This window comes from Podarcis tiliguerta (assembly GCF_965153285.1).
Source record: "Podarcis tiliguerta genome assembly, chromosome: 1".
Lineage (NCBI taxonomy): Eukaryota > Metazoa > Chordata > Lepidosauria > Squamata > Lacertidae > Podarcis > Podarcis tiliguerta.
The window spans coordinates 52,187,809-52,199,259 of record NC_139534.1 but is presented as its reverse complement, the minus strand read 5'-3'; the positions used below and the strand labels follow the sequence as shown (position 1 = coordinate 52,199,259).

General features: G+C 48.9%; 1 protein-coding gene across 1 annotated transcript; it reads left to right on the top strand.

Moving 5' to 3' along the window:
• Positions 1–846: 846 nt before the first annotated feature.
• Positions 847–9,253, top strand: LOC310673896 (tubulin alpha-4A chain). The gene is made up of 4 exons (XM_083432692.1): positions 847–1,049; positions 6,415–6,637; positions 7,415–7,563; positions 8,216–9,253. The coding sequence occupies exons 1-4, from the start codon at positions 1,047–1,049 to the stop codon at positions 9,185–9,187; spliced, it is 1,347 nt and encodes a 448-aa protein (XP_083288818.1). The 5' UTR covers positions 847–1,046; the 3' UTR covers positions 9,188–9,253.
• Positions 9,254–11,451: the final 2,198 nt, after the last annotated feature.

Sequence of the window (11,451 nt, the reverse complement as noted above, 5' to 3'; positions counted from 1 at the left end):
TAGCCACGCTGGCTGGATCTGATGTGAGTTACAGTCCAAACCACCTGGAGGGCATCGCATTGGATATTCCTGCCGTAAATCAATGTCATGGACCATTGACAAACCCTCCTAAAGAAAGCAGGGGTTTAGCATAATTTAACAATGACATTTCTAAGCTGTAGAGACATACTCATGTGGTGCATACGGCTCTCTTATGAAAAATGGCTACATGGTGCAACAGTTTCCCATGATTGTGTGTGTGTTTCCATGGCTGCCTTGTTAATTTTCCAGACAGATAAGGAAGGCAGGGCAAGACCTATTAGAATACACTAAGAAATTGGTGAGGCCACACCTTGGATTGCTGCCTGCGGGGAACCTATGGCCTGCCAGATGTTGCTGAACATGGCCACTGGCTATGCTTGCTGGGGCTGCTGGGAGTTGTAGTTCAGCAACATTTTCCCACACCAGTTTGAAATCAGCATTGGTATTGTACCTTTTACAACTATGTGGTATAGGAAGGTTTTGCTAACACGGGAATGCCACAGTTAAGAAATAAATCAATCCAACTTTTAATTTCTGCCTGTGAAGCAGCTGCTAAAACATTGGACTTCCGTGTCTCCTACCACTAAGGTGACCAACGTGCAAAGGAGGAGGGGCAGCCCCCCTGGATGCAGCAGGCCCCATCCTTTTCGAAGATATTTTTGCAGGCGCTTTTCTCTGAAGCTGCATCTTCCTTAAATCCCCTCTTCTGCCTCTACGGAAGGAGTCCCACCCCATGTAGCCGTTTCTCTTCTCTTCCTCCTGCTGCGTCTGCTGATGAAAGAGTCTGCGCGGTGACTTTCGATTTGGAGACGAAGCAGCCACCTTGGAAATGATTAATTCTCCTCTCTAGGCGTCTTGGCTCCCGGTAAACACCAACGAGGAGCTGGGGCGGGGCCACCTTCTAGGCCCGCCCCCTCCTTTATAAACCCACTGCGGCAGGGCGGGCTAGAGCAGGCGTAGCTGCTTCTCACAGAGACTTCGTCGCATCGACTCAGCGTGAGCTCTCAGCCCCGCCGTTCTTCATCATGGTGAGCGGGAAGGGGGCTGCGCGAGGGAAGCGCACCGAGCGCTTGGGGGCTGCTTCCTTAGCGAGCTTCGACGTCTCCCCCCTGGCTGGGGGAGCGCGTCGCCCGCCTCTCGGCTTGCGGTCCCCAAGCTGCGCGTCCGCGCAAGCTGCTGGCACGTTCCGCGGCAGGTGCCCGTCGGGGCCCGTCGGGGCGGGTGGGAAGCGCTCCCGCCTTCCTGCGGGGCAAACGCGGAGGATGGTGCCTGGTTGCCGCCTGATCTTAGGGCGGGAATTAGGTGCGCCCCTTCGCCCACAAACATGGCGAGGGTGTCTCCAGGCCCAGGGGCAAAAGTCAGGGGCGCTAGTTGGGGGCTACCCTCGAAGTGCGCACTGCAGAGCGCGGCAGCTGCCCTCGACGCACGTGTAAATGGCGGTGGGGTGGTGGTGGTGCGCGCGGAGCAGCCGCAGAACAGGATCCGGCAGGCCCGGCCTGAGCTCCTTGATCGCAGTTGGCCGCGTGCCCGGAAAGACTCGCTTGCGCGCTCGGTGCCTGGGCGCCTCGCTTACAGCCACGTTGGTGTAATGAGCAGGGACAGCTGCCTTGGAGGCGCACGGGCGGCCAACTCGTGCGGAGGTCGAGGAGAGGGCTAAGGAAGTTGGGGTCAGCCCCCGAGGGCGCGGGGCGCCGCGCTCTGGAGAGTCGTGCGGCAAATGTTCCCGTGCCTCTCGCTCCCTCCCCGTTACCGATCGTCGCCCACAGACTGCGGGGGCTGGGAAAGTTATTAATAGGCAGGTTGCGCAGGAAGGGAGAGTTGGGCCCGGGCGCCCCGCTTCCAGCTAAATCCCAGGGCTGCAAATAGCTGGGCAGGCGGCTGGGCTCCAGTCCAAAGTAGGTAATCGCATCTCCCGTCTCATCTGGAGGGAATCTTCGCACTTTGCGGGAGGGGCTCCTATATTTAGCCGTCCGGGCTAGACGCGCAAATGAGCGCGGAAGGAAGCCGCCTTCAGCCGCCAGCCCCGATCCCACCCGGGCGAGGAGCTTTGCCTGGCGGGGCCCCGGCGCTTCCTAGCGGCTAGACTCGTTCTCCCACCTTCTGGGAGCCGCTTCCCTGGAGGCCGTCGGGGCGTTTTCGCAAGTGACGCAATGTCTTGAAAAAAAAAAAAGACTTTGGACTGCGTCACTTTTGAATATGCGTTTTTCAAAAATGCGTTTGAGCGGAAAGCGGAAGAGAACCATTTTAAAAATCCGGTGTTAATTCTAGTTAGCCAATAGTCGGAGGGTTTAATTCGAATTTCGAAAGGAGAAGTGCAAGAAGCCCGATGTGTACGTGTGGGTTCTGAGAATCCCCCTCCCCTGGGAGGGGCTGAAAACTGTTCGCCCTCTGTGACCACAAAACGCTGCTCTCTCAGCCAGATAGTTCCTCTCCTCGCTAACTTGGTCTGTATCAGTGGCTCTGGTGCTGGGAAGCCGATAGCAGAGCAGTAGCCGAAGAGACCCGGCAGTAGGGGAATGAGGTGCACCTCTCTTCTGCCCCTCTGTCTGTTGTAAAGCTAGGGAACCCTTGAAAAAGGGGGGGGGCTTAGTTCACTATTCGGTTTTTACTTTGGTCAACCTAGCACTTGAAAGTGGTTAGAGAGCTTTTCCCCTTAATCCTCTTACCGACCCTGTAAGGAAGTTCAGAATTCCTATATCGGGAATCGAGGCTGAGATAAAAGCTTGCTGAAGGCCAAGTGCATAGGAAAAGTGAACCTGGGGCTCAGTGGCTTGCAGCTTGGTCTTAGCCGTTATGCTCAGTCAGTTTTTGTCAAGCCTCTGGCCATTACAAAAGATAACTGTTACATTGTTCTCAGTTTGCCTGAGGAAATTTCGAGATGCATCTTCTTTTTGCAATTGATTTTTTTTTGGTTATTGATATTTAAGGTTTTTGGTTTTTTTAGCGCTGTCACTTATGGATGCTGTTGAGGTTATTTTTTTAAAAAAAAGGGAATTAAAAGCTATTGTGTCTGGTGAACTCCGGTAGATGTCAATTCTTGAAATATAAGAACTTGCACAGAAAAGCACACTTTTGACACATAAAAGTACACAAATTAAACCTTCATCCTTATAGAAACATATCCTGAAGCAAAATAGCCTCAAATGAAACCCAAGCAAAGTGTTAGTCAATTGCTGTTACTCTAAAGTGTGTGTGTGGGGGGGGGGTACTTAATATGTTCGGCTTCATCTTGCTCAAAAGGGAATCCCTATGGAATTCAAAACTTTGTTTCCAAACTTTGTGCCTGGAATCTTTTTTCTGTTGTGGAGCATAATTGGGAATGTGGCCAGACCTTAGCTGTGTGCAGTGTGAATGGCATTGCCTCTGGTGATGATGCTCCCTGCAATGCACCACTTTTCCTAACCGTGTGTAAATACAGTGCAGATGTCTGACAAAAACTCTTGGGAGTTCAAGTGTACCTTGAATGAGTTGGTTCCCTGGTGAGACGTGTGAGGTAAAGGCACGTAAAAGGAGCACCAAAACAGGCATGGTTTTATAGGATGGAATGTCACCTCTGTGGTCTGGTGGCAGGTTATTTTTGTCCCAGCGTGGATGTTCCGCTTTGGCAGTGGTTGGATGGTTTGTCCTTCTAACGTGTCCACTGATCTGGTTCCACTTGTGCCCCTTCTGAAATGAAGCCATGGGCTACATACCTATGCTCTTTGAGGGGGAATGTGCCCCCTTTCTCTATTCACCCTGGTAGCAACCCCCACAGTGAGTGAAGCCAGACTCTTCCAACCATAAACGGGTGAAGTGAAGACCTGACAAAGGGGAATCTGTGCTAGATTCATATGTTAGGTATAACTTAATAGAGATGGCCTTAAAGAGAGCCTAAAACTCACCCAGAACTAGCTCACTACCCTTTCTCTCCATTATCTAGTTTTCTAAGTGGAGAGCATGTTGTAGAGAAGCATTTGACTGTATGATTCCCCCATCCACAGTCTTAAAGTAATGCAATCTGAAAACGGGTTTACCATGGCAGCAATGTTAGAACTGTAGCTAGTTATTGTAAGCAGGGAGCCCCACTCCTAAGTGTGGATTTTCCTCCCCTCACCATTCCTGGTATGTAGCTTTTCCATTTCCCTGCCTGTCAGTCTGGCTCCTCTAGCTCTGCCAATATTACTTGCAATGAGTGGCCAACGGGTTCTTTTTTCTCCCTTCGAATGCGTATGGACTCTCTCTCAATGGCGGAAGTGGGAGGTGACTGAAAGCAGGGTGATCTATGTGCCTAGGCCCATTCAGCTTGAGTCCTGGAGATGGGCCAAAAGTGTCACAGCAAGAAGATTGCTAACTCCATGGGCTGGGTTGCCCAACAAGCTGGGTGGCTCTGTAAACAGCTACCCTCCCTGACCCTGACCTAAATTATGATGGCAAGACCCACACTGCACTGGTTGGCATAAACTCACTGGTCACAGGAGCTCCTCAGGAATTTTCCCTTGGGCTGTTGCCTGCTTGGCCACTACAATATGACATGATGATGACTTGCAGTTAGGTTCAGGGCTGCCTTGAGTCAGCAACCCGAGTGTGTTGGCTTCGTGTCCCCTGATCTGGCTATTCCCTGCCCTTCCAATTTCCTCTCACTCACCCCAGTTCTGCTTCCCATTCAGTCCGTGCAAGCCTTCATCAACATGCTGCTGTTTTTTGTGTTATGAATTGCCTCCCACATGCATCCCAAGGTGGTGTACAAAATATAACTAAAAGCCAGTTACAAAAAATAACAGAGGAGCTTTACAAATGATACAAAACAGACACAAATGGCCTATTCATCCCGCTGGGAAAGCCTGACAGAAAAGTCATTCTGAGCATTCAGATCTCATTTTGAATAAGTGAGCCCTACGCAGGCCTGTCATCACTGTCTTGGCTGCCAGGCGGGAGGTGACTAGATGTCACCTGTGTGGGGATACAGGTGCTTTGCCCTGGGGACAGGGAGAGGGAATGAGAATGAATTCTCACGTTTTGCCCTGATGTGGTTCCCTATGTTGGGTGGTGCTAGAATGCGGATTATGAAATGCGTAGAATAAATGTGTGCCGTGTGAAGCAGGAGAGAGGAGAATGCTGAAGAAACCTCTATGCATTTTTAATAAACTCTGGAGTGTGGGCGTAAGAGGCTGGAAGTGCCGACCGAGTGGCTGCTTCTGCTCGTTCCCCTGTGGCTTCCGTGTGCAATAGACAGCTTAACAAAGCTGCTAAATGTTCACTCCAGTCACTGCTGCACCAAATTCTAAAATCACCACAATGTGACTAAATTAGGGTAGATTGGCACTCTTCAGTGTACTGCACAGCTCAGGTGCATTCCCTCCAATCTAGCAAATTTGCTTTGGCACTACATTTTTGGAAGTGGACGGCTGTATTCCTGACTCTCATGCTACAACGTTGCTGCTGCCTGGTTTGATTGACTAGAGGCAAAACCACACCAAGACATGGAGTTACTTTTCATCTAGTGTTCATTTAAATTGCCACTCTGAAATTCTCTAGATCGCTCACCCCAAGGGGTGGCTACTCCTAACAGGTGAATTGCAAGGGCAGAAATTGCCAACCTGGGGGTCTGTAGATGCTGTGGTGCCCATGGGCACCCATAGGCCATCATGTATTTATGGATTATTTTTTAATGGCAAGCACTTCCTTCACCTGTGTGTGTGTGCACTCAAGTATGCTTTGTATGTGTGCAATTGAGAGAAATGCACTTGGACAGTGAGAAAAGGAGAGATGATGGGGCCCCCTTTTATATTTTTACTGGTGCAGGCTACATTGGTTGTCGAACGCCCTGGGACTTGGACGTTTTGGCTCCCAAACACCGCAAACCCATAAGTGATTGTTCCAGCTTGTGAACGTTCTTTTGGAACCCAAATGTCCAATGGGGCTTCCGTGGCTTATGATCCTGCAGCCAATTAGAAGCCACAATTTGGTTTTTGAACATTTTGGAAGTCAAACAGACTTCTGGAACGGATTCTGTTCAACTTCCAAGGTACGACTGTATTGGAGAATGTTCCCTGTGGTTAGCCAGCAACAGCTTCAGTGTATGTGTGCGGAATAAATATTATGAGATCTCCACAATCAGAACCAGCAGGACATAGGCGACATCCCATGTCAACCATGTGGTTGTCTGGAGGGGAGCAAAAAATACTCTCTTCTAATTTTTTGTTATGCCCTGCTCACACAGCACTGGCTCAGAATTCAAAATGTGCCCAGTGGACCAAAAATGTTGGCAACCCTTTAGCAAGGAAAGGGCATTCAGCTAAAACCAACAAGTGTGCATGAGCTGCCACTGGGGCTTCTGGCTAGGAGTCGTCTTGATGGTTCTACCCCCTCCCTTCTTTCTGCCATAGGCTCACAACTCTTTCTCTCTTTCCACAGCGTGAGTGTATCTCAGTCCATGTCGGCCAGGCTGGCGTGCAGATGGGCAACACCTGTTGGGAGCTGTATTGCTTGGAACATGGGATTCAGCCAGATGGACAGATGCCAAGTGAGAAGACCATTGGCGGTGGGGATGACTCCTTCACTACCTTCTTCTGTGAAACTGGAGCTGGGAAGCATGTGCCCCGGGCTGTCTTTGTGGACTTGGAACCCACCGTGATTGGTGAGTGCATGTGCAGGAATCTGAGCCTCAAAAGCTCTCTGGTGGGCACCAGCGGCTAATCCTCTCATTGGGCCTGGGCAGGGATCTGGGCCCACTTCTGGAAGGTCAGGGCAAATACTTGATCCATTTAGCGGCCAAGGAATCCTTGAACACTGAGGGTGGAATTCAATGCCACACTGTTACACCCATCCTGCCAGTGCAAGCCTTTCTATTTGTCAGATGGAAGATCATGCTCCATGCTCCAAATACTATTCTGGGGATCTACCTGAGTACTCAAGTCATTTTGGGGGGGCACAAACCCCAGTTGCAGCAGCCAGACTTAATTGCTCTGGCTGCTGCTTGCACAACTTACGCTGATTCTGGCACTAGGTGAGTAACTGGCAGACCTCAGGCCAAATTTGAGTCTGAGGGGTGCAAACTAGGTCTGCAGTTCCCCATCTATAGGACTCTGGGTGTGTGTGGCAACTGTGACAATGGAATCTGGCAGCATGCAATGCAGGAGTTCAACTTACCAACTCCCACTCGATTCTCATAGTGGGATTTCATCAAAACTAGTAACTGACCAGAGAGGCAGACTGTATTAACCTGCTAGTAAAGTGATTTGGGCAAGGAGCATTCTGGGTCCTGTAAACTTTTGAGGAATTTGGGCTGCAGGTGATCACACTTCCCATTTGGGTAGGTGTGTTAGGTTTCCTCAATTTGCTTACCCAGTTAAAGAGTCTGAAATATCCACCATACTGATAATTTCTTTTGCATTCCAACCCCTTTTTCATGCAGATGAAATTCGTACTGGCACGTACCGTCAGCTCTTCCACCCAGAGCAGATGATCACTGGCAAGGAAGATGCTGCCAACAACTACGCCCGTGGGCACTACACCATTGGCAAAGAGATCATTGACTTGGTGCTGGACAGGATCCGGAAACTGGTATATAGTCATGGTGTGGGATGGGAATAGAAATTCAGGTCCGCTCACTTTTGTCACTTGGTTAAATGCGCCACTAGCATGTGGCCCAAGGAAGATTCCCTCTGAGGGAATGACACCCTTGAGCTGAAAATGTTCCTCACCCTGCTTTAGACACTATCTGTGTTCTGCTTTCTATTTTCTCTTTGCCTCCACTGCTCACTGCCTTTCACTCATACAGGGAAGAGTTTTTCCACTTCTTGGGCACTTTGCATGAAGTGAAAGGATCGCAATTGTGCTGTTAGGATACTTTTCCCATCCCTTCCCCAATCAGAAGAGGCAGTGGGTACACTGCTCATTGCTACAAGTGCAATAAGAGCAACAGCACCTCCTAATTAAGAGCTACCAGCTCTTCTAGATTGTGTGTGTGTGAGAGAGAGAGAGGGAGGTTACCGGGCATGGGTTGGTCCATGCAGAGTTGTGAGTTTCCGGAGGCAAGGAAATACTATCATTAGGCAATTAAGTGGCTAATTGAAAGCTTCAGGTTAGTGAACTCTGAATTTTATGGATCTAGGAATATATATCTCTGCTGTGTCTCACGTCATAATAGTACAGTGCACTGCAATCTGAGAGAAGCTAATACTTAGCAACAATTTCTTTTGCGTTCTCCCAACAGGCTGACCAATGTACAGGACTCCAGGGATTCCTCGTCTTCCACAGCTTTGGGGGAGGCACCGGCTCAGGATTCACCTCCCTGCTGATGGAACGGCTCTCAGTTGACTATGGCAAGAAGTCCAAGCTGGAATTTGCTATTTACCCAGCTCCTCAGATATCAACAGCTGTGGTTGAGCCCTACAACTCCATCCTCACCACACACACCACCCTTGAGCACTCAGACTGTGCCTTCATGGTGGACAATGAAGCCATCTATGATATCTGCCGCAGGAACCTGGACATCGAGCGCCCAACTTACACAAACCTCAACCGCCTTATCAGCCAGATTGTGTCCTCCATCACAGCCTCGCTTCGCTTTGATGGGGCGCTCAATGTGGACCTGACAGAGTTCCAGACCAACCTGGTGCCCTACCCTCGCATCCACTTCCCTCTGGCCACTTACGCCCCGGTCATCTCTGCAGAGAAGGCCTATCACGAGCAGCTTTCCGTAGCAGAGATCACCAATTCTTGCTTTGAGCCAGCTAACCAGATGGTGAAATGTGACCCCCGCCATGGCAAATACATGGCCTGCTGCCTGTTGTATCGAGGCGATGTGGTGCCCAAGGATGTCAACGCTGCTATTGCCGCCATAAAGACCAAGCGCAGCATCCAGTTTGTGGACTGGTGCCCCACAGGCTTCAAGGTGGGCATCAACTACCAGCCTCCCACTGCAGTCCCAGGCGGAGACCTAGCCAAGGTGCAGCGGGCAGTGTGCATGCTGAGCAACACCACCGCCATTGCTGAGGCCTGGGCCCGCCTGGACCACAAGTTTGACCTGATGTATGCCAAGAGGGCTTTTGTCCACTGGTACGTAGGGGAAGGCATGGAAGAAGGGGAGTTCTCCGAGGCACGAGAAGACATGGCCGCCCTGGAGAAGGATTATGAAGAAGTGGGCATTGATTCATATGAGGATGAAGAGGAGGGAGAAGAGTAGCTCTAGATGCTGCACATTGTCTGGTGGACCTTCATTTTCAATAAAGTATGTTTGGTTTTATCTGAATTTCTGTGGTATGCCTCTTTCTTGAATAGGGTTACAGCTTCACCTTGCTGGTGGAACAGCTTCAAGCGCTGTTCGTTGCCACATAATGGCCATTTCCTTCCACACAACCTACACCTTGAAGGATTTAGAAAAGAGAAGGTGCCAGCCATAGCAGCTAAAGCTGAGCAAATTGGTGGCACGACATTGCACCATGGAGACTACATGGGCAAAGGGGGCATGAGCCTGGAATTATTTATTTTTATTAAATTTATATCCTGCCCTTCCCCATAATCTTTAGACAGGTCTTATACCTATTCACCAAGTTAAAACAAATTATGTGGCTAATAAAAGTGATGTAGTCAAATCATGCATACTAGCATATTCTTTTCTCCAGGCTTCACCATCACCACAACCACCCCGATTTGGTACAAAACTTTAAACCAGAATTAGGAAAGTGAAATGAGGTTAACAAACAAGAACGGGACAAATAAGTGAGGAATCTCACTGACTGTAGGCAGCTCTATGAGCCTCCTTTCTTGGCACTGGAGATTCTGTTTTGCCTCATATATTCTGATAATAACTAGCTTTTTTTCCACACACAAAAAAGTCCTGAAGATAGCAGAAGTAGGATATCGAGCTATTACAAAACATCTCTATCCCACCCTTTCCCAAAAACACTGAGTAGCATTTTAATTGCTCAACGACCTTGCAAAGTGGATTGGATGTGACTTTGCTCCAAACAAGGGTAAAACTTTATGCATAGGTAGGGATTTAATTCTGCATCTCATCACAATACTTCTTTGGATATCCACTGCAGGAAGATCCCCTGCAATCTCCTATCCAGGCTGAAATCTCATTAAAGTTAACGCCACCCCTGCCTTGAACGGGGATATATTCTTCCCTGTATTCCAGTCTGCCACCACTGACCCCTCTGCATGCTACACTGCGTGGGATAGACGCATCCCCTGAAGAGTTTGGAGAAATGCTGAATTGTATTTTTCTAGGCTTCTCAACCATAAAATCAAAGACTGGTGCATGTTCTGCTGAAGATGTTGCTCTCTTTTACCCTCTCCTAGCCCCACTTTCAAATGTTAAGCTGCTTGTAGGCATACCTTGCCTAGAACACTTTAGGCTCCAGTTCTTAGACAAGCGAGGAGTCATATAAAGTTTTAAAGATAAAGACCAGTGAGATCAGCGAGACAGATGGGAGTGGGCCTCACCTTAACTGTGAAATTAGGGGTAGGATTTATGTACTCCAGATGAAAAATGTTTGCTTTTCCTCTATTGGCTGCTGCTTCTCTGGACAAAGCACTTATTCATTCTTCCAGGAGCAAGGGGGGGGGGGCATTGAGTGGAAGAGGAGGAGTGGTTACGCCCAACCTGAAAATGTGCTGGCTGCAACCCAGGTCTGGCAAGGCCTGTGTAAACTGCTTTGCCCTCCATACCAGGCAGACAGCCAGTCCTCTCTCTCCTTGCCTGCCACCGTGGCTGCTTTGACTATACATGGGCTATGTAGCATAGGAATCTCAAACTAGAAGCTCCCCTCTTTACCTACTCTCTCAATGGGTGGTGGAGGATGTGTGAACCCCTTTCTGTACAATCCCTACTTTATGAAGGGCCAAAGAATCTCACATTGCTGACATACTCTTCAGTCTGAATGCCTTAACTGCACTAACAGCAGTTGCCATCACGGCTGTTTAACACATGGCTAAAGTGCCTGATGTGTGTTCTGTTTCACATACACAGAAGTTTAGTACTGAGACCAAATACATCATACTATATTTGACTTTCATCGATAAGAAACATTTCTAGACTTGGGTGTGTGTGTATGTATCCCCCTGCCTGCACCCATGAAGGCTGATGCAATAATAACATGAGCTTTCAAGGTCTTTTAAGACTCTTATTAGTATGCTCCAACAGACTTGCAACAACTCTTGTTCTGAAAATTGACTCACACCTTGGTCAAGGTAGACATGATTTCCTACCCCATACAGATCTTTTCAGCTCTGAATAGTTAGCAGCTGTAGCATAAAGCATATAAAACTCACAAATGTTTACACAATGCAGTTTTTCTAGCCAGAAAAGATGGTAAAGCTACCAGGAGTACAACAAGAAGTAGACAAAAGTATAAGGAGTAAGAGAACTACATCATGGTTGCCCCACCTCCCTCTTTGCCCCCCCCCCCAGTTTATATATTTGCAAATCACATACTAAATATG

Excerpts from the sequence above, each read along its gene's own strand:
- LOC310673896 (XM_083432692.1), top strand. Across the intron at positions 6,638-7,414 it reads CTTGGAACCCACCGTGATTG|ATGAAATTCGTACTGGCACG; the intron begins GTGAGTGCATGT and ends TTTTTCATGCAG. Across the intron at positions 7,564-8,215 it reads TGGACAGGATCCGGAAACTG|GCTGACCAATGTACAGGACT; the intron begins GTATATAGTCAT and ends TTCTCCCAACAG.